Raw genomic sequence first — 23,185 nt, forward strand, 5'->3', positions numbered from 1 at the left:
CTGAGGCCCACGTGGCCTCCGCCACGTCACATCCGGCCCTTGCGATTCGGGCCTGGGAACCCGCGCGATGAAGTGCGTATTTGTTACTGTTGGGACCACGAGCTTTGACGACCTCATTGCGTGTGTCTCGGCGCACGACACTCTGCAAGTGAGTGGGGGAGGTGGGCGGGCCGGCGCGCCGCGGTTTCGCTTGCAGCTCGCCGCCCCTAGGCTTACCGCTAGCCTCGGTAACCTTGCCGGAACCGCAGCGCTCGGAAGGAACCCCCCCCCTCTATGGCTCGACCTCAGGTGCCACCGCCCCTTTGCTGGCCCCGCCCCGCGCATGCCTGACCCCGCCCCAGCGCACGCCTGGCCCCGCCCCGCGCACGCCTGGCCCCTCCTCCGGCTCCCCCTCTCCTCAGCGTCCTCCACCTCCTCTTTCTCCTTCCCCGCCGGCTTCTCGGCCGCTCCTCCCCGTCGGTTCTCCGGCTCCTCCTTTCCCTGGCTTTAGCCTGCCGACTCTCCGCCTCCGCCTCTCTTTCCTCCGGCTTCGCCCCTCCTTCCCGCTGCTCCGCCTCTCTGAGTTGGTGTTCCTTGGGCTCGGACTAGCTAGCCTGCTGTTGCTCCTCTGGCCCACGCCGGGTCGCGTGGTCGGCACCGCGCGCCTCGCGAGCGCTGCCGGGTCCGGTCCGGCTCGATCCGGCTGGACCCGCTCGGCGCGCCGTTCCCGCCCTGCCCCCGCCGCTCTCGGGTGAGCCCGCGTCTTGCCTTCTCCGCGGGCTTCCTCGCGGCCGGCGTCCTCCGGCGGCGTTGCGGCGGCGGCTCCCCCGGCCTGGGGGTTCGCGCAGCTTCGGCCGCGAGGCGGATCGCAGGCGTTTCTTTGCCTCCCCGCTAGTTCTGGGCGCCTTTCTCGGGGTCTCTGCCTGCTCTTTTGCTCGTGGCGTGGCCGGTCCTCTCAAGGCTCGGTGAGCTGGGTCGCTTAGATTTTCCCGCTAGGGCTTGTGAGGAACCTTCCCGGGGTCCGGTGAGGGGCGAAGCGTCGTTTTGGGAAAGCGAAACCGGCCGCGGGGTAGAATATTTTGCGGTCCGCGCGTCCCGGTCTGAACACCGACTTTCAGGGGGTGGTGGTGTTTTGTTTTTTTTCTACTTAGCATTAGCCTCTTTAAAAATCCCGCCTTCCCCCCCCCTTTTTTTTTCAGATAATCAAGAGCCTTGGCTACGACCGACTCGTTCTCCAGATAGGTAGAGGGAAGGTGGTACCCGAACCATTCCGTACTGAGTCCTTTGCTCTGGATGTTTACAGGTACAAGGATTCATTGAAAGAAGATCTTGAGAAAGCAGATCTTGTTATTAGTCACGCAGGTAAAGTGCCTTAGAATCCCGCGATTTGGGTTTTGGTAGTGAGAACAGAGAGTTGACTTTTTGTGAGGTAAACCCAAATCACTGCAGTACCTCACTGTAGTCGTGGTGGGTAGATTATTTCTTCGAATGTACCTATTGACATTCTCGGAAAGAATTTATTGCGTCCGGGTGATAGAAGGATAGGAAACGAAGCCCGTAGCGCAACTTTACCGTAAGAAACCCTAAACACAAGCCAAATGATTTACCCCCAACGTCCTGTGTAACGAGCGAGCGGTCAAACTTGAGATCAGTATTTGGGCTTAGATCTGCAGGAATGTTCAGCCAGCTTATTGGTTGGCTTGGCTCTGGAGAAATTGGCTTTGAAAGATTTTTTTTTTTTTTAACATTTTAAGTGTGAGCGTGAAACGAATGTAGTCGATCTTCTTTAACCCACATACTGTGTAAATCATGGCCTGCTCTTCAAAGAACCTGATCTAGTTAGACTACCGGTACCTTCAGAAGAACGGCTTTTGGGGAGCATTGCAATTTCGATTGCAGGATAAGTGAGGAAGTTTTTTGGCTCTTACGAGGCCTAATGTGAAGAGAGAAGACTTCATAGAAACAGGCCTTACTAACACATGGGTGGTATAGGATAATAGTAAACCGCTCTTGGTGCTGGTCTCTGTGCTTTGTTTATATAAGCTGTAGAATTCTCCCAAACATACAAACTAAGTACTATTCCCATTTTACAGATGAAGAAGTAGAGGCACAGAGATTAACTGTAACTTGTCTAGTCCATAAGTAAGTCTGGTGTTAGTCTAGTCTATCTTCTACCCTAAAGTAGTTACCCAGAAAAGTTTTGTCTAGCTAACAGTCTCTTCGCTCCCGTTGAAAACCTCTAAACTATTTTAGGTATCAGAGTGGAATTGACCCAAATATTGTACATATGCACATGCATGGAGATTTATTCTTGATGTGTCGGGGATGGTACCTCACAGGCAGTCTCCTAAGGGTGGTCAAAGTTTTTCTTTTTGGTGCCTTTCACTGTTGAAGACTTGCTTTTTCCACTTGTGTTTGAGTAGAAGTGAGTAGAAGTGTGGTACAGTTTCATGAACAGTGTGTTGAACCTGAATCTTACTTGGATTCGAGACATGCCCAGGACATACTAATAGAGGGCAAGTGGCAAAATGCTGAATCGTGGATGGTGATATTGTTGGCAGTGATAAAAGATGTATTTTTCAAGTCCAGGTTATAACATACTACAAAGCAACTGATAATTACATTTTGTTATTTTGAGCGTGTGATTGAACGGCGTGGTTTGTAGTTCTGCCAGCTAAGTTTTCATCTTCAGTTCTAACTAACGCTTGGTGTGGAGCACCTTACTTAACTTTTTTAAAAAAAAAACTAACAATTTTGATTAATTTTTGTAGGTGCAGGAAGCTGTTTGGAGACTCTGGAAAACAGAAAGCCCCTTGTGGTGGTTATAAACGAAAAGTTGATGAACAATCATCAGCTGGAATTGGCAAAGCAGCTACACAAAGACGGGCATCTCTTCTACTGTACTTGCAGGTATACCAGAGACTGATAATTTGACCTCTTGCCTTAAATCCTCCCCTACTACTCTTACCCACCTACCTAACCTGTCTTTTCAACCTCTTACCTTTTCCCACTTACCAAGCATGCTTTGATTTCTCTCACCTGTAAAACCCTTATTTGTTTGTCTTCCACTGTGAGCGTGATCTCTGTGTTCTATTTCTTTCCGTATCTGTGCCTGTTCCATTGCATGTGAATGTGTGTGTGTGCATGTATGTAAGTTCATCTGGGTGCACAGGTCTCTGGGAATATAATTTTTGAGTTTGTTAGATTTTCATCATTCAAGGAAGGCGTTTGCATATTTTATAATTAAGGTTTTGCCTTTAGTAAATCCACTGGAATCCCTAAGTGAAATTGATTCATCCGTTAATAAAATTATACCTAATATGTCACAGGCATTACTTTTAAGTGCTGTGGATACAGTGGTAAACGGGAGATGAAGCCCCTGCTCTCATGGTACTTATGTTCTAGTACCAGGAGATAGTAAACAGTTCATAAATAAGTGATCAAGATAATTTCACATGGTGAAATGTGTTATGAAGAGAATTAGGCAAGCTGATACGATAACTGGAGTGAAGATTAATTAGAATAGTCAGGGAAGGCATGGATGGGTATCTGACATTTGAGCCAAGACCTGAATAACAAGAGGTAGTATGAAGCTCTAGAGGAAGAAAGAACAGCAGCAATTCCAAAGGCCCTAAGTTAGGAATGAGCAGGGCGTTTGTTGTGTTTGAGGAATAGAGGGGAAGGTTATTAAATGTAGCAGGAGTATGGTGAGCAAGGAAGAAGATAGTATGAGACTGGGTGGGGAGAGCTCATGTAAGAGTACTGATTTTATTCTATGTGTAGTGAGAAGCCATTGAGGTATTTTAAGCCAGAGGAATTACTATGGTAAGGAGTATTATTTTCTAGAAGTATATTAAAATTCAACAAGAAATGATCAACATCACAGTAGAAGGATGAAGAAAATTGCTGATTTGTTTTGTAGTAATTCTTCTTGAGACACTAGAAGCTTGCCAAAGGGTCAGGTCAGTAATACCCAATTATTTGACTTTAAAAGCTATTCTGATTTGAAGTTTTTTGATGTTTTGAGAAGTAAAGACTTTATAGAAGTATTACAAAATAATGTATTTTTTGTTATAATAAGTTGAAATTTAAAGTGAAAAACCTTAGAAGAAACTGGCTAGAACATAAGCATTTCTTTTGACTTCACTGCGTCTGTCTTTTACGCACTCAGTAAATTCTTGTTCGTTCATTAAATATTTATTGAGCACCTACTATGTTCCAGGCATTATTCTAGGTACTTGGCATACACTGGTGAACAAAACAGATGATTCTTGTTCTCATTGAAAGGAGACAGTTTCATTGATTGTTTCAGGAATAGTTATTGGTGTCCTAATCCATACATGATGGAGGAGAGGGAACATCAGGGTGGCTGTGTAACCTAGAAGTCATTATTAAAAGTATTCAGAGTTGGGAGAAGCTAGATAATAAAAATCATGTAGGTTTCAGATAATGGGCATGGCTTTCCTTGGGTAGTTGAGATTGTTAGGGGTTGACCTCATTTTTTAGAGAATAAATTCTTCCTAACTGGTTTATGCAAGTCAATTTTTCCAAACACTTTTGATAAGTATTTTTATTCTAGATGTTAAATCAGCTTTGATTTTTTAAAAAAAATTTTTAATGTTTATTTATTTTTGAGAGTGGGAGGGGGGTTGGGCAGAGAGAGAGGGAGACACAGAATCCAAAGCAGGCTCCAGGCTCCAGGCTCCAGGCTCCAGGCTCCAGGCTCCGAGCTGTCAGCACAGAGCCTGATGCGGTGCTCGAACTCACAAACTGCAATATCATGACCTGAGCCGAAGTTGGATGCTTAACCGACTGAGCCACCTAGGTGCCCCAAATCAGCTTTGATTTTTATGTCCATACATTTATATATTTTTTTAGTTTTTAAATCTTATTTTTGAGAGAGACAGAGCATGAGTAGGGGAGGGGCAGAGAGAGAGGGAGACAGAATCTCAAGCAGGCTCCAGGCTCTGAGCTGACAGCATAGAGCCTTATGTGGGGCTCGAACTGACGGACAGTGAGATCATGACCTGAGCCGAAGTCGGAGGCTGAAAACCGATTGAGCCACCGAGGCATCCCTGATTTTTATGTCTGTACATTTAAAATGAGAAAGCATTGATTTCAGAAACCTATCTATCTGTGTTCCTTAAGCTGAAAAGAAAGCTGTACAGGTCTCCAATTTGGTAATTTCTTACAGTTTTATAAGTCTTTTTTCTATATTTCCAGGAAGTCACAGACATGAATACTGTAAAAATCAATAATTGGTTGTATTTTCATTTTAGGTGTATTATTTAGTCCCCCGAATCTAGGCTGGGTGGTTGTATGTCTGTTCTAATTTAAGTGGCTGCTTTAATTAAATTTCTGAAGTAGTACTTTTATGTCATAGTTTGGAATCTATTTCCAACATGCATGGTGATTGTACATTGCTTGATTATATATGGATTTATGATAGTAAATTACTGGGAAAAAATTTTATTTTGCAATCTTCATGCATGGTTTAGTAGTTTCCCCAGCTTATTCTTGTCTGGCAGCTGTTACTTTTTTTTCCGTTTATTCTGTTTTCATAAATTAATTTTGCTTCAGTTTATATCTGGCCAGTCCTGAGAATTATTCAAAAGCCATGTGACCACATCTTTTATGAAATAACATTTTTGTAATATTTCAGTTGACACGAGAAACGTATCTGTTGAATTGGTATTGACAGGTAGCGTAGTGTTCCTGGTATTGCTTTTATCTTTGCATGTAGAGTTGACCCTTGAACAACACAGCTTTGAACGACATGGGTCCACTTAATACGTGGATTTTTTGCAGTCAGAACTGTAAATGCATTTTCTCTTCCTTAGGATTGTCATAATAACATTTGCTCTGGTTTATGTAATTGTTAATACAGAATGTAATATGTACAAAATGTGTTAATTGACTGTGTTACCACTAAGGCTTCTGCTCAACAGTAGGCTATTAGTAGTGAAGGTTTGGGGGAGTCTCAAGTTGTACGTGGATTTTGAACGGTGCAGGAGGTGGGTTTCTTCCTCTAACTCCATGTTGTTCAAGGGTCCACTAGATACCTATAGGAAAATTTTACATTAAAATTCACATACACAGTTTGAGAAGCATCACAGTATTCTTGGAAGTTAGAATCAGTCATCAAGTGGGCAGCAGATGAATTATGGCATTTTCTCTCTTGTTACCTAATATTTTTCTTCTTTTGTTTTAGCACGCTTCCTGGGCTGTTACAGTCAATGGACTTATCAACACTGAAATGTTTTCCTCCTGGCCAGCCAGAAAAATTTTCTGCATTTTTGGATAAAGTTGTTGGATTACAAAAATAAACACTAAACTCTGAACACTTTAAAAACACCCCCCAAATTCAACCTATGGAATGTGGTTAAATCAAATTAAATACAAATTTGCAGAATAATATAAATTAATAAACTTCTACATCTATAGAATGTATAGAAAATTTTATGGTGTGAATGTTAGCATTTGGGTCCAAATCCTCATCGCAATTTAGTAAATTCAGTAGATTTTTACTTAATCTTTTTATTTTAGTAAAGTATTTAGTGAGCATTTACAGGTTTTATCTTAAAATTCCCAGTTGATTTAGAATCATGAAAAAAATGAGTTAAGTCTGAAAACTTTGACAAGAACTTCAAACGTAGTTATTGGTTTGGTGGTCCTAGAATAAAAAATGAAGCAGTAACCAATTTGTAAAGACATTTGAGAGTTAGCGTCTTTACCTTTATAATTTAAGGAAGAAAACTTTAAAAAAAAAGAAAAACAAAAACGAGTTCTCTTCTGTGAAATATACAGTTTAATAATTATCTTAAAAAGGTGATCAAGATTAAATATCAAGTCAGTTGATCTATGGTACTTAGAGAAACTACTTTCAGTGGAGTGGATGTAGTCCCTTCTAAAATCTAAATAGGAAATGACAAAATAACCTTGTTCAGTATCAAAGCTTTATTGGTTTGAAAAGAGTAAATCAAAGGACTTAGGCCAATAGGACTTGCTGTTATTTTCTAAGGGCCCTTCTCACAGTGGTATTGAAGCATTTACTGTAACAACATAGAGCAATTTATAACTCAGTGTACTTACAAGTTTTACAAGCAAATATATGATCTGATGTGTATAATGGGCTAAATACATGGCTTTTAGGTTCATGTAGCTCAAGATCGATACCTTATGAAATTCTGATGGGAGTAAGTAGTCTTGAGTCCTGTAAAATAAACTGGATTATCTGTAAGTGTTCATAGTTTTCTGGGAGAAGTTTTAGATCTACTTCATAAAAACAGCATACGCTATAAACACGTACTTTCTATAACGTTATTACAATATATTGACTGTTCTAAACATTTTACTTGGGATGCTCTACTTAATGTTTTTGTAGATTTATTTTCCTGATTGTTTTACTTAGGCTAATATTAAAATAAATTCTTACTAATAGTAGAAGGTGGTGGCTGAGAAATACTCTGGGTAGCAGGAGGAAGCCAACTTGGATTAAAATTTTGCTGAGAATAATCTAAAAAGTGAGTAATCTACATCTGCATAGTTGAGAATTCACAGCACCATAATAGTTATATATTGATATACTGATATTACAGGAATAATAATTATATATTGATCTAATACTAATATCACAGGAGAGGCCCTTTTCAAATACATGGTGAGGATTTGACTTTTCTGGGCTCTTTTATAAATGTGCTTCTCTAATTTGAGAAAAATTATGGCTTAAAAAGTATTTTGATCAGTGAGTGGCTATTTTATGTCATGAACCATAGAGAATTTTAAACAAAGGGTCTACTCAAACATCAGACAACTGTAAAGTAATATGGCACTCCAAAGCCTCTGTTTTCTTTCCCACAAGAATATGTAACTCAGATTCCATTATTTCATTTAGCAGAGGCTTAACCCTATGGTGTTATTTGTGTGTAGTGATCTCCCTGGACTGTATACCTTTGTGAAATTTAATACCCATTGTTCGGCTTAAAAATCAAAAGGTATCTCAGAGTCATTTTGATTTGACAGGAATTCTTGAAGTCATCTAGTCCAATCCCATCATTTCTCAGATGAGGAAGGCCAGAGGTTACAACTTGTCTAAAATAACAGCCTTTGACAGAGCTGCCGCTAGAAGCAGCTCTTTGACTCCTGGTCTTGTGCTCTGCCATACCAGAATATATGTTGTAAGCTGTTTGATTCTTTATAGTTGTTTGCCTAGTGTTTAGTTACTTTAATCCCTTCCAAGGAGAGTTTTGTTCATTTATTAGAAGTTTATTTTAGTAGGAATTTCACACTTAATTGCGTTTCTCTTTGGGGTATAATCTTACCTTGGACTTAGAAAACTGTGATTTCTGAGTTTGGAATGTAGCAAACTACCATGGGTAGGATTGATACCAGATTGAATGAATGAAGACTTTAAGACAAAGAATTGTAGGTTCTTGGAGTTGGAATAGAATATTAAGCATACGTACTACAAACTTTTTATAGATGAGGGAAGAGGCTTCAGATAAATTAATTGCCCGTTTACCTATTATTGGTCCTTATGAAAAAATTAATGGTAATCAAGATTCTATTTGGAATGTTTGCTTTGAAATTCGTTTCGTTTCATTACCTGGCGGGCTTCAGGTTCTTGAAGTCAGTGGAAAAGTGGAATGTCGTTTTATATTTAATAGTTTTCTGTTAGTGGTATTTAGATTTCTAGAGTAACAGTTTTCCGTTAGAGGTATTTAGATTTCTAGGGATGGGGAAGCAAAAGAAAGTTCAGTATTTTGAGAAACTCGTATCATGGATAGGTTCAGAAGTAGATAAGTAATGGTAGAAAGTTGCTGTTGTTAGATGAAAAGTGATGTGAGGTTATAGGACGACCCTGGGAAGTAAGGAGTATTGATGGCTGCTTATTATGATTTGGGAGGAAAGACAGCTGGAAGGATTTGGTGGTGGGTAAGACAGCACAACTGATGAACTTGATCTGAGATTCTGGAACATTTAAAGGTATAGTTGACTCTAGAACAATGTGGGCGTTAGTGCAAGACCCTTGTGCAGTTGGAAATTTACATGTAAATAATTTTGAGTCCCAAAAGACTTGACTAATAGCCTACTGTTGACTGGATGCCTTACTGATAACATAAATCATCGATTAACCCATGTTTTGTATATTATGTGTATTACATACTATATTATTAACGTGAAGTAAGCTAGAGATAAAATGTAAAGAAAATTAAGGAAACTACATTTACCATACTGTACTGTATTGGAGAAATCTGAGTATAGGTAGACCTGCACAGTTCAAATCCATGTTGTTCCAGGGTCAGCTAGTCATTATCTGAAAATACTATCAAGTGTGTGATTTTAGACACTTTGGAACACTACTTTGCTTTCAAAGGTAAATCATGTAGATAAAAAGCATAGTATAAAAATGTGTACTACCACTTTGATAGTTTGAGGAAAAGTTTTCCAAGACTAAAGAAAGTCAGGAATGACTTGTAGGTATTTTTCGTGGCCCTTCTTTATGGTATAAGCACTAATCTCATTTGTTCGAAGTATAAACTTTTCGGAGATGACCCAAAATCTGCATACAGTCTTAAGAAATGAGATGTATGGGCAGGCCTTTTGAAACTGATTTGGCAGAAACATTTGGAATGGGTGGTCCAGATAGTTGTGTGGTAATCTGTTTTCTGCTGTATAATTAATACTATATTTTTGTGGGGGCGTGGGGAAAGAAATAATAATAGTTAACCCCTGTTGCGTGATTAGTATGTATCAGGTACTATTTTAAGCTGTTTACAGATACGAGGTCACTTAATCTTTACAATGACTCTGAAATAGTTACTCTCCCATTTTGGGAATGAGGAACTGAGCTCAGGATAATGCAGAAAGGAAGTTTTATGCCACTGAAGTGTCTGATGGACTGGGAATTTTAATTAGAAAGGTGATTTCCATTGTATTTCCATCATTTATGGTGAGAGGGTAGAATATTTGAAGTCACAGGATTGTTCTAAGGAATTTTGATTGTATGATAACCACAGGTATATAACCTTTTTTAGTTTTTACATCATTATTTAAAAGCATACTGATGTGGAGAAATTCTCCCAGGTGATTGCAAGTTACTGGCTCTTGTTTTCTCTAAATATTTGTTTTCTCTAAATATTTGTTTTAGGTTCTATTTTTGGTCCTTTTCTCTTTGTATGTTTTTGGTATTTTCATCACTCCCAGAGCTACTATTGATGTTCCTATTTATATCCCCCCAACTCTGATTTGGGCTCCTGAATGGTACTTCCAGTTGTCTGTAGGTCTGTTAATTCTCTAAGCACAGTAAGATTCATGTGTCCCAAACTAAAATTCTATTTTTCATCCTTCTGAGATCCTTGCCCATATTGATGGTGTTACCATTTAGTACTCCAGGCTTATTATCTCCAACCCTTTATATCTGATTGATCACCAGGTTCTCTTAGCTTTACTTCCTAAATAGCTTGAGCCCATTTATTTGTTCATTTAGTCTTTTAACATAAATGCATGATAAGAATCTACTTTTTGCACTCAAGATGTGACTCCTGCTCTGGAGGAACTCTTCAACAGTCTAGTTGAGGAGGAAGTGTCTTACTTATTCTCAAATCCATGCCTGAAGCACAGGCTTTCCATGAATGATAAATGCACTTTCTCTCATGGTCTTGATTAGGAAACACTGTAATCTTGCACACATTCATTTCGTACAGTCTATCTAGGATGTCTGGTTCATAAGAAAGATGTGGTCATCACATTGTATGAAGTTTGTAGGATCAGGTATTTACAGGAATGGCATCTAAAACAGTAGTGCTGATCTGTGTAATATTCTAATGGTATTTAAGGATCTGTCAAATAATGGTACCAATTGGGAATTTTTGGTAAAGGGTGATGTTAAAAATCAAGAGGTTTATTAAAAGAAGTAGCTATGGTGTGTTCCAGTAAAAGATTACTTTGAGATTTAGGACAACTACCAAACATTTAATTCCTTGTTAAATGGGTAACTCTTTACATGATTATTGTAGCACAGTCTTTATATTGAATAGTTCTTTAAATTCTCACAATTTTTGTAGGTGGCCAGACAGCAGGTGAGCAAACCTAGCTTGCTTCAAATAGAAATGAAGAATATATGCTTATTGACTTTGATCTTGAGTCTTGAAAAATATTTCTGGGTCTTTTAGACCATTAAATACCACCTATTTTGGTATTTCTCTCCTAGCTCTTTATTGTGTTTATGAATTTTTACTACATCCTAGCCAAAATTGTTTTGATTGACGTGATCATTTACAACTATTGCATTTTTTTCTACTGACACTTAGACACATCTTGCCATGAATTTCAGGGAGTTCTTACAGGTACCTTGAAGGTTCCAGGTTAAGAATCCCCAGACTGAGGCCAACTTCTGTATTTTCATTTGTTCATTAGTGTTCTGGTGATAACTACCAGACTCCTTTTTAATGGAGCCCTCTGATTAAATACAGTAAGCTTAATAATTCCCAGTTTTATGACATATCAGTTATAAACTTATCAAGTTTAACACCTACCAAACACATTTCGAAACTACTTTTAATATTCTGTTAACTCTGTACATAACCCATAATGTCTTGTGTAGCACTGTTTCTAATTGGTAAAAGGAACTAAATGGATTTTTTCATTTGTAGTAATTATTTTAGGATCTGCTAGATTAGGCTATTTGGTGAAGCAATACAGTATTGTACCTTATTTACTGTTACGTGTGCTTTTAACATTTGTTTGTTGAACTCTGATAGTCACTGTTGGAATGATGTGTGTGTGAGACCCTATACTGCATCATTTTACTGTTCATTTCTCCTTACAGAACCTATTGGTTGTTTCTCTATTTCCAGTGTGAAGTGGGTGGATAATACACTCCCCAAATTTAGGAGTGAAAAACATTCTTAAGTCCTTGGCCTAAGTAATTTTCTGGATCTCAATTTTCCCATTTGTGAATTCGTAAAACTAACTTCCTTCATAGGTGATTTATAAGACCTAAAACCAATTGTGTGGCATGTTTGAAAATAAAAAATGTCATTGAAATAATACATTTTCTCGGTTAGAGTTTTTGTTTTAAGAAGTAGGAATGGACTTAGATTTCCTTGAAATTCACAGTATATACTTGTAAGTGATACAGAAAGCAAAGTCCTCACTGAATTTCATCTTTGGATTCTAGTCAGTCTCTAGATGGAGTTCTAGTTAGAGAATAAAAGATTATTTAGAGATTTAAGTAAGTGCATCAAAACAAGTGTGTTCTGGTCTTTATTCTCCATGTTGGTAGACTGTTAAGACACTGTAAGGAACTTAAAGTAAAAAAAAAACCCTTAGTATTTCTGTGCCAATATGACACATTTTTTAAGCAAAGTATTACTTTCCTTTTTTTTCTAATCCGTTATTAGAGTACTTTAGATGCAAGTGGGGAAGAGACCGAAAAAGCAAGTGGCTCTCGGTAATGTTTCTTCTGTTTTGCATACCTGAACAAGGATCACTGCTCTGGGAAATCAATTCTTTATGGTCTCTTTTCTTGACGTTTGAAGAAGAGGTTGAGTATAAGGTCATGTGGCCACATTTTGTTTTGGAACCATTGTGTTCCCTTTTCTCCTAAATCCTGCTTTGCTAATTTGTTTAAATGTCCACTATGGAAAGAAGTGACAGGTTCTAGTTTCAGGGTGCTGTTAAAAATGCTTACTGTTAATATTTTTCAGTAATGAAAAACCTCAGAGGTTCTGTAGAGTTGAGCTATTTCCCTTAATTGGTCCTGTGTTATTGTGGTACTAAAAATGTGAAATGATTTAGTACTAAGTGTTTTTTTTAATACTTATTGCCTCTCAGCAGCTTCTTTCCCAAGTTACATACATGTGATTGTCATTTTTATTTTTTCCAGTTTTAGATAATTGACAGAACATCGTAGAAGTTTAAGGTGTACGACATAATGATTGAATACATGCATATATTGCAAAATGATTACCACAGTAAGTTTAGCTGAAGCCATCATCACGTATAGTTATAAATTTTGTTGCCTTTAAAAATCTAGGTCAGTTTATTTCATTTGGTGAGGTAAGATTTATTCATTTTTATGTGGGCCAACCACATAATTTGCCAGGATAATAGGTTAATCCCCGTATAGGCTGTTTTTATGGTTAATGTTGATCACACAGTTGACCATTTAAAGGGAGGGCAAATCCGTTATCCACCATTGAGTCACCTATAGTCACAGTTTCTTAGACCTGAAAAAGAGCTTAGACATCACGCAACCCATATTCATTTTATAGATGAGGAAACTGACTCAGAAAGTGGCATAACCAAGTTCATAATACTCCGTTCATGGAACCATGTTGCCTCTCAGTAACTAAAACAGAAACTCTGAAGCATCATGACATACATACGTTCACAAGTGAACCATGTATGTCACAGATAACGTATGCTTTAAAAATTTTTCAGGCATGTACCTCATTTAACTGGTTGAAACAGGAAAGGAGTGTTACCTTAGAACTGAAACTACTAGTATTTGTATGTTGTACTACAAAGAATTTCCTTATTTGATCAGTGAAGAAACAGTTCTAGCACTTATAAGTCACATTTTCAAGTTAAATTACAATATAAAAAGCAGTAATTATAAAGTTAAGGCACATCAGTTTCTTGACAAGTCAAGTAATGTTAATTATTACAAGTTATTTTGATTTACTTCAATTTATTTTAATCTGTAACCAGAGTATATAGTACCTAATAGTTTTTAAGGCAATTATTTTTTGTTCCATTATTTTCAGAATTGAAAGAAACTTTATCAGTGTTGGGGAAAGCACCTCTGGGGAGTTATATTTGAACTTTGGCTTGATTTCCAGTAGAATCTAGGTGAAACTGTTCTGGTTCTTCTGGGTTTTTTTTGTTTTTTTTTTTTTTTGTTTTTTTTTTTTTTTGACCAAAGAATTTCTTAGTGAATTGTTTTGTCAGGTTGCAGCTGACAGCATTCAGTACTTAAGTACTTTGTGCTAAGCACTGAACATTCAGTATCTTTTTAATTTTTTTTTAAAATGTTTGTTTATTCTTGAGAGAGAAAGAGCACAAGTGGGGGAGGGCAGAGAGTGAGAAAGACACAGAATCTGAAGTAGGCTTCAGGCTCTGAACTGTCAGCACAGAGCCTGAGGTAGGGCTCAGACTCACAAACCTTGAGATCATGACCTCAGCTGAAGTAGGCGTTGAACTGATTGAGCTACCCAAGCACCCCTGAACATTCAGTATCTTCTGTGGTTATTACAGGAACCTTAGGTTTAGATCACAAATTTGTACAGCAACATTTTTCAATCTCTGCAACAATTTAATAGCAGTAGTTATTGTGCATTAAAAACTGTTGGCAACTTGAATGGTAAAGTTCCCTGCCATTCACTTTGGATCTGGCTTTTCCCAAATCTTTGGGAAGATTTTTGGAGAATCTTTGTACTTCTACAAAGTACTTTTCCCTATGGAAAAGGCCAGGTCAAAATTAAGCAGATGATTTTAGCATTCCTTAGAGCCTTTGATACTGCTAATGGGCATTGTGAACCTCAAAGATTGGATTATAGTGTGCAGGGTTTCCAGAAATTTTCACCTTGAAATTCTTTAGGAATGCTTATAACTTGTGAAACAACATTGAGAGCACCAAAGTGTGGTCCTGGACCAGCAGCATCGGCTTCACCGGAGAACTTGTTAGAAATGCACGTTCTTGGGACCCACGCCAGACCTGCTGAGTCAGAACTCTAGGCATGGGGTAATCTAGTTTATGGAGCCCTTGACTTGAAAATTACTGTTCTAGAGGTTTACAGGATTGGAGTAGTTTGCTGTAGAAGAATAGTAAGCCAGGGTGCTGCCTGGGTAGCTCAGTTGGTGGAGCGTCTGACTCTGGATCACAGCTAGGTCTTGGTCCTCAGGGTCTGGAGTTCAAGCCCCAAGTTGGGCTCTGCATGGGGTGTGGAGCCTACTTAAAATAGCAAGCCCCCCCCAAAAATAGTAAGCCACTTGAGATTTCAAGTGCAATACATACGTTGAAAGGGCAGTATTAAATAATATCAAGTGGCCGTTATATACAAGATGGAATCTACTATTGTCCCACAGGTCTTTTTAAAAAACTTCTGTTGTACTAATTTGGGGGAATGTAACCTGTACTTAACCACCTCAGAGCCTTTGTTCATTTTTTCTTTTTTTGATATTCGATTCCTCTTTATAGTTGTGTAACAATCAGTGCATAATTCTAGTCCTAGTATTGTTAATGACAGGAAGTGAAAACCTGGAGGTTTTAGAATTATTTGAAACGTGCTGCTTCTGCAAAATAAGGGGTCCCTTGTAGCTATAAAATTCTATTTCCCATTTACTTTCCCAGTTTATTATGCTATTGTTTCTTGCTCATTTACCAAATATTTTAAAAGTTTTTTATTTAAAATAATAAATGTAAGTAGTATAAAAGATTAACTAGTTCCACAAGGTGTATAACAAACAGCAGTTCTGCGGTCCACTTCTCCCCATCTCTGACTCTGCTTTCAGTAGTTGACCATATTGCATGATTTTATGTTTTATAAGTGAATATGTTCAAACTTGTTTTCATTTGTTAAGTATCACCTATAGACTTGCTAACATGGAGGAGGAGGATTTATCTTCCTCTTCCTTTTCTTCCATAGTAGGAAGTCTGTAGATAATACTTAAATTAAAAAAAAATTTAGTTTTCTCAGTTCTTGTGAGATCTCTTTGCAGTTTTGACAGGATTACTTAAATACAGTATTCACATCTGAGTCCTGTAGTCCACATTCATTGATTACATTCCCTTTTCTATAAAACTAACCTCAGTTTTAGTATTTTCATTTGCTTATTTTTCCATTTTTTCCATAAAAATATTCCCACTCTCCAGAGGTTAAATATCTTTTATCCGTAACTTTCATTATTTATTTCTGAAATGTCTGTGCTGGAGTTCTTTTTTCCGTGTGTGTGTGTGTGTGTGTGTGTGTGCGCGCGCGCGCGCGCACGCTGGAGTTCTGTGTCCTTTTATGTGAACTGGTTATTCTCTAGTCCTGCTGAATGTGTGTCCTCCTGGGATTTCCCTTTCACCCTTATCTTAGAAATCATTTTGCTTCTCTCTTGCAATGAATCTTCTGTTTCTAGGACTCTGCCCCCATCCCCCATTTTGTGGTTTAACTTCTTTATTTTGGTTTCAAATATCCTCCATAACTTTGTAGAAAGGAGGTAAATTGTTTTAATCTTTCATGTTTGAAAATGCTTCTACTCTCCCATCTGATTGATAGCTTGGTATAGAGTTCAAGGTTGGAAATAATTTTCCCTCACATACTGAACCTCATTGTTTGCTAGCTTATAGTTATTCTATTGAGAAGTTTATTGCTACTCCTATGTGTGATCATTTGTATGTGACCTGTTTTTCCTCTTGATCCCCTGACTTCAGAAATGGCTTGTGCATTGCTGATCATCTTTTTTGCTTTTATTGTTCGAGCTACTTCATGGACCCTTTCATTCTAAATACAGGTACTCCTATCCTGCAATGCTACAGTTCTCCTTTTCATCATCATCACCATCATTTCTTCCCCTTATACTTTTTATCTTTTGGGGGGGGGGCCTCCTTTTGGTTAGATGTTGGCCATCCTATAGTGACCCTCTAATTTTCTTGGTTTTTGTCTTCATTCTCGTCCATTCTGTGAGCTCCTCAACTTAATTCTGTTTTTCTGCTTTTTATTTTTCAGTTGAAATACAGCAAAATTAGCATTTTTCTTGTATAGTTGTATAAATTTTGACAAATGTGCAATTGTGTAGCCACTACCACACCCAAGATCCAGAATAATACTAGGGCGCTTGGGCGGCTCAGTTGGTTAAGTGTCTTCACGTCGGCTCAGGTCATGATCCCACGGTTTGTTGAGTTTGAGCCCTGCCTCGGCCTGTCTTACTGTCAGCACAGAGCCTATTTCAGATCCTCTGTCCCCCTCTCTCTCTGCCCCTTCCCTGCTCTAGCTCGCTCGCTCTCTCTCTCTCTCTCTCTCTCTCTCTCTGAAAAATGAGTAAACATTAAAAAATTTTAAAAAGGTATAGAATACTTACATCATCCCCATTTATCCCTTTCTGCCATCCCTTTGTAGTCAGCCTTTTCCTATAGCCGTAACTATTGTCAGCAACTGATCTGGTTTCCCTTTCAGTAGTTTGGTCTTTTCCATTATGTCATAAATGCAGTCTTTTAGTTATGCATACTTCATTATTGTTTTTAATACTGAGAAGTATTCTGTTGTATGGATGTGCTAGTTTGCCCATTTACCAATTGAAGGATATTTGGATTGTTTCCAGTTTGGGGGGAATCATGATTATGAATAAAGCTGCTATAAACATTTATATACAGGTTTTTTGTGAGCTGAAGTTTTCATTTCTCTTGGGTAGATAACTAGAAGTGGAATTGTTGGGTCATGTAGCAACTCTGTTTAACCTTCTAGAAACTGCTAAACCATTTTTTAGAGTGGTTGTACTATTTTATATCACACCAGCAACATATGAGAGTTCCAGTCGCTCTGCATCCTTGTCAACACTTGGTGTTGTCAGTTTTTAAAAAATTTTAGTCATTTTAAGATGTATGTGATGGTATCTCATTTAAAGATCTACAAATGGCCAAGAGGCACATGAAAGACTTTCAGCATTGTTAGCCATCAGGGAAATGGAAAACAGAACCACAATGAGGTACCACTGACACCCACTAGGATGGCTATAGTAAAGAGATGGACTGTAATTATGGATAGGTTGTGGAAAAATGGGAGCCCTCATACACCATGAGAACGTAAAATGGTGCAGTTGCTGTGGAGGACAGCCTGACAGTTGTTCAAACGGTAAACATTGATCCAGCAAGCAACTCCATTCCTAGGTGTTACCCAAGAGGATAGAAACATGTCCAAACAAAAACTTGCACATGAATGTTTGACAGCATTAGTCATAAAAAGCTAGAGTGGGAACAACCCACATTAGTACTAATGGATGAATGGATAAATAAAATACAGTATAGTTTAACTATAGGATTGAAATACTGATACATGCTACAACACGGGTGAACCTTTTGTTTATTTTTTTTGGTGCATAAAAGGTTTTATTAAAGCATGGGGACAGGATCCATGGGCAGAAAGAGCTGCCCATGGGTGAACCTTTAAAACCTAAGTGAAAGAAGCCAGTTACACAGGACCATATATTGTATGATCCCATTTATGTAAAATGTCTAGAATAGGTAAATATAGAGAGACAGAAAGTGGATTGGTGGTTACCTGGAGTTTGTGGGCATAGGGGTTAGCAGTTGGTTGGTACGGGATGTGGTTACATTTGGGTGTAATGAGAATGTTCTAAAATGGTGCCAATGGATGCACAACTCTCAATGTACTAAAAATTATTGAAATTATACTTTGAATTACAGGGTATATAAACTAAAAAGCTGTTAAAATGATCAGTTTTAAGTGTACAATTCACTAATTTTTAGTGAATATACAGAAATGTGCAGAAACAGATTTGGAACATTTTTTTATCACATCAAAAAAGATCCTTTGTGCTTGTTTGCAGTTAATACCTATTCGTATCCCAACCACAGGCAGCCCTGATCTGCTTTCTGTAGATGTGCTTTTTTGGTATATTTCATATAAGTATAATCCTATCTCTTTTCGAATCAACCCCCTTTTGCATCTAGCTTCTTTCACTTAGGTTTCAGTTTCTCCACATCCTTGCTGATACTTGTTCTGTGTATTTATTATAGCCATTCTCGTAGGTGTGAATTGATACCTCTTAATGGTTTTAATTTGCGTTTTCCTAATGACGAATGATGTTGAGCATCTTTTTAGCTTAGTAGCCATTCCTATATCTTTGGTAAAATGTGTAGTCAAATTACTTGGGCATTTTTTTAAAAAATTTTTTCAACATATATTTTGAGAGACAGAGTGTGGACAGGGAGGGACAGAGAGAGGGAGACACAGAATCCAAAGCATGCCACAGGCTCTGAGCTGTCAGCACAGGGCCTGACACGGGGTTTGAACCCACAGACATCAAGATCATGGCCTGAGCCCAAGTTGGACACTTAACCGACTGAGCCACTCAGGCACCCCAAATCATTTGGGCATTTTTTAGTTGTATCATCGTTTTCCTATTGTTGACTTGAGAATTTTTTTTTATATTTTTGATACAAAGCTTTTTAGTCAGATGTGTGATAATATACTGATAAAACTTTCTTCCAGTCTACGGCTTGCCATTTTCATTTTCCTAACAGTGTCCTTTGTAGAGCACAAGTTTTTAATATTGATAAAGTCCAATTAATTTTTATTATATCTAAGAATTCATTGCCTAACTCAAGGTCTTGAAGATTTTCCCTTATGCTTTCTTCTGAAAGTTTTGAAATTTTGTTCTACATTTAGGCCTTTGGTCCATTTTAATTAAGTTATAGAAGATTAATTGTATAAAGATGAGGTATAAAGACCATTTTTTTCTATTTCATATATGGATGGGATTGTGCGGCACCATTTGAAAATAGTGTCTTTTCTCTGTTGAACTGCTCTTGTACCTTTGTCAAAAATCCGTTAACTGTATTTGTGTAGGTCTTTTCTGTGTGCCCTCTCTGTATGTTCCTCTCTTTTTTTCTTTCTTTTTTATTTCTGTATCCACCTTTTCTGTTTTCTTCCTGTTTCTTTTTGTTTCCTTGTCTCTAATTTTTATTTTATTTCCTGCTCTTCTATTGCTTTTCTGGTTCTCTTTTTCTTCTCCCAGTTTTCCCTTTGATTTCCTTCCTCAAAATGAAGTATGTGGATTTGTACTAATTGAAGTTTTATGTATTTATTTTTAGTGTAAATAGCGATAAATATGAAGAATTTGTATTCTTTTCTACAGGTAAAAACTTCCCAAAATGAGTTAACTTTTTCATTTATACCTCTTAATTTTTCTCAATGAATTTGTGGCCTTAGAAAAAGATGGTGATCCCTCTGTCCAAACCATGTTTCATGGTTTTTCAAAAGGCATAATTTCCCTAGTGTTATTGTTTCTTTAAAAAAGAAATTAAGGTAATTCAAATTGATATGCTAAAAGAAGTCAGGATTTTACTTGTTTTATAACCATGCTTTTATTTCATTCTTAAATTAGAAGATTGATTATTGATGCTTTTCCTATAGGCACGGTGGTCATGATTACTACTGAATCCACAGATATAAGAAAAACAATTTTCAAAGCAGCTTAATTAAGGAATTTGATTTTGGCATTTAATAAAAAGGAGACACTTGACAGTGGAATCAAGTAATGCAAGTGATCAGTTCTGTTTTTGAACCTCACAAATACGGTCCTGTTTACATTGGTTTTCTTAGACTCTAAAGTAGTTTTCCCAGAAAAGTGCTCTAATACACTGAAATGTTGTTGGTAAGACATTCCTTTCCTGCTGTTTAATTTAAACTTCCATTGTTTTCATTTTTTAAGAAACAATTTTTGCATCATCTCTTTTTGTTAATGCTCTACAATAATTTGAGGACATTAGTCAAGAATTGTATCAGTGTTTCCTAGCATAGCTAATGGATTTAGTTTCTGTGATCCTAGCAGAGGGTTATTATTATATAGGAGAACCAAATGAGAAAATTACTTAACTCCCATACTGGAAGTATCCAGAAATCTGCTTTGGCATTTTACTTGCTTGAACTGTGATTTCTGCCCCTATAGATCAAGGGAGACCCCCCCCCCCCCCCCCCCCCCCCCAGCCTATGTAGTCTTTAAAGGTGTTCTTAATACAGAAGCTTACTAGTTATTTAGGTTTAGAATATTTTTCTCTCATCTCCATGAAATTATGAGAGGAGCAGGGAACTTGGGCGAGAGACCTTAAAGCGATACAATGTGGGCCAAGCTACATCGTACACACCTGAGCCTTGTTGCAGTCCCTTTGCAGCCTCGTGCCACAGTTGCCCTGAGTTAAGCTGCAGACTTGACTTCCTTTTGGTCCCGAAGCTCAGCTGCTTGTGCATACTTCTCTCAACCTTGGGCTCGTTGCGTAAATCCCGTCCTTCCCCAACAAGGTAGCTCCGCAGGTGCCTTCTCCCATGTCTTCTCAAGTCCAGTTCTCTATTCCTAGGAGCATCGGCTCTTCCTCTTCTTTTCACAGGGTCCCGACTTGTACCGGGCGAGCCAGCCCTTTGCTTCTCCTGCTCCTGAGAAGTGCCAGGATTCTACAGCGCTGACAACTGCCTTCTCATCCCTAGACCCTGGGCTGCTTTCCGGATACCTGCATAAGCAAGCCCTTGTCACTGCTACCCATTCCTACCTGCACCTTGCTTTTTCCTTCTTGCCGCATTTGTGTTCCTTTCTCCCCATCCTCACCCCCACCCCTGGCAAAATGCATAAAGGATGGAAAAAGTACTGCGGCCAGAAGTCTCTGAATGAGACATCAATGGATGAATATTTAGGCAGCTTAGGGCTGTTTCGAAAGCTGACTGCCAAGGATGCCTCTTGCCTCTTTCGGGCTATTTCGGAGCAGGTAAAAGGAAAATATGTATCTTCCCTATACTGAGTTTTCAGGGTTTGAAACATGGCACGGTACTGTAGCTAGAAGACCTGTAGCCCACCAAAAAAAAAAAAAAATCCCCTTTCTCTTCCTAGTAAAAACTTCCGGGTCTACTTGGCACTTACTAGCTTGGTGTAGGCCTTTGCTGATCAGTCCAAATATATTGCTGTGCCTTTGCTGTCTTTTCTGTTTTCTAAATGCTAGTTTGGAATGTAAGAGAAATAAGGATGGGATTACAGAAACTTTGAAATGAATCTTGATCCTTTATAAGCAGCCCTACTTTCTCTAAATTTTATGCCTAAGGAAACCTCATAGGCTGTGCCCATGAGTAGAAAAGGGGTGGGGGTGGTAAGACCAAACCATCTCTCTCCAATCTCATTAAGGGTGGCAAAAACATTTTATTAAGGTCAGGACCTAATTTTCCCATGTCCTACATATGTTTTGAATAAGATGGACTTAAGTGTCCAGTTCATCATTTTAATTTGATAGCTATTTCAAATGACTTGAGAGTGAGCTGGTCTTTCTCTTTTTAGTTGTTTTGCAGCCAGGTCCATCATTTGGAAATCAGGAAGGCTTGTGTCTCCTATATGAGAGAAAATCAACAAACTTTTGAGTCTGTAAGTAGAACACATAAGTAAGGTAGAGATGTCGGTAGAGTGTGTAGTAAATGGGAAATGAATTTTGAGCTGTGTACATGATGAAAATTATGTCATGCAATTTCCTCTCAATAGCAAATACTTAATTTTCAGCTGCCTTCCCTTTAGCATACCTCTAGACCTCCAGAATTAGACTATTTTGTACTCTAATTGAGAAGACAGTTCGTCTGCATCCTTCCCACTACTTTCTGCTCCCCGTAGACCTCCCCAAACCTCCCAAACCCTAAAACGTTACATTTTGACTAGTGTCCTGTATTCTACATCCATACCACTGTTCCTCGAACAAGTAATCATAGTTCACAAGGAGTTTGGCTATGTTGATATTTTAATGTATACTTTCAAATATGTACAAATGGGAAAACCCCTCTGTTCTCTTAATTCTGTGCACAATGCTCTTGAGCCAATATGAATAGTCTTACAAAACCTAATTGTAAGGAAACAGATTAGTTCTAAACATTTACCTTTTCATGTGACAAACTGGTAATAGGTACTCTGCCACTAACAATTGGCTTTAAAACAACTTTTAGAAGACATTTTGCATACTTTGAAGTATTTGAATTCTTATTAATGGAATGAGGTTTTATCAAGGTCTGGTTTGAAGTGTGCCCTCTTGTGAGGCTTTAAATTTTTTTCAGCCCTTCCAGTACTGTTTGTTTTCTTCTCACTGTATATTATGGGCATTAGCCTGCTGTTCGAGGTTTACTCTTAATTTTCTCAACAGGTTTCAGTGAATCTTAAAACTGTCAAGCCTTCTTGACTTTAAAGCTTATTACCCAGGTTAAAGTTAATTACAGTCTTTACAACACCTGGGGAAAAGATTATCCATGAATTACTTCAAATGCAAGACCATGGTGTAAAACAGTGCATCTCAAGTATTTTTGTGCATACAAATCACCTGGGGATCTTGTTAAAGTGCAGATTCTGATTCAGTAGGTCTGAGCTGGGGCCCAAGATTTCTGCATTAACAAAACTCCCAAGTGATGCTTGCTCTTGTTCCTGATACAGTAATCATGTTTTGAGTAACAAAGACTTG

General features: G+C 38.3%; 1 protein-coding gene across 1 annotated transcript in view; it reads left to right on the forward strand.

Moving 5' to 3' along the window:
* The first annotated feature begins 381 nt into the window (after positions 1–381).
* Positions 382–23,185, forward strand: part of ALG13 (ALG13 UDP-N-acetylglucosaminyltransferase subunit) — a 61,288-nt gene continuing 38,484 nt past the window's right edge. The window contains 8 exon segments of the mRNA XM_049644200.1: positions 382–730; positions 1,283–1,341; positions 2,751–2,889; positions 21,098–21,131; positions 21,134–21,250; positions 21,252–21,284; positions 21,287–21,469; positions 22,030–22,113. Coding sequence (XP_049500157.1) covers positions 2,819–2,889; positions 21,098–21,131; positions 21,134–21,250; positions 21,252–21,284; positions 21,287–21,469; positions 22,030–22,113 — 522 coding nt within the window. The 5' untranslated portion in view covers positions 382–730; positions 1,283–1,341; positions 2,751–2,818.

The sequence above is a fragment of the Panthera uncia genome, chromosome X, assembly GCF_023721935.1.
Source record: "Panthera uncia isolate 11264 chromosome X, Puncia_PCG_1.0, whole genome shotgun sequence".
In the NCBI taxonomy this organism is placed as follows: Eukaryota; Metazoa; Chordata; class Mammalia; order Carnivora; family Felidae; genus Panthera; species Panthera uncia.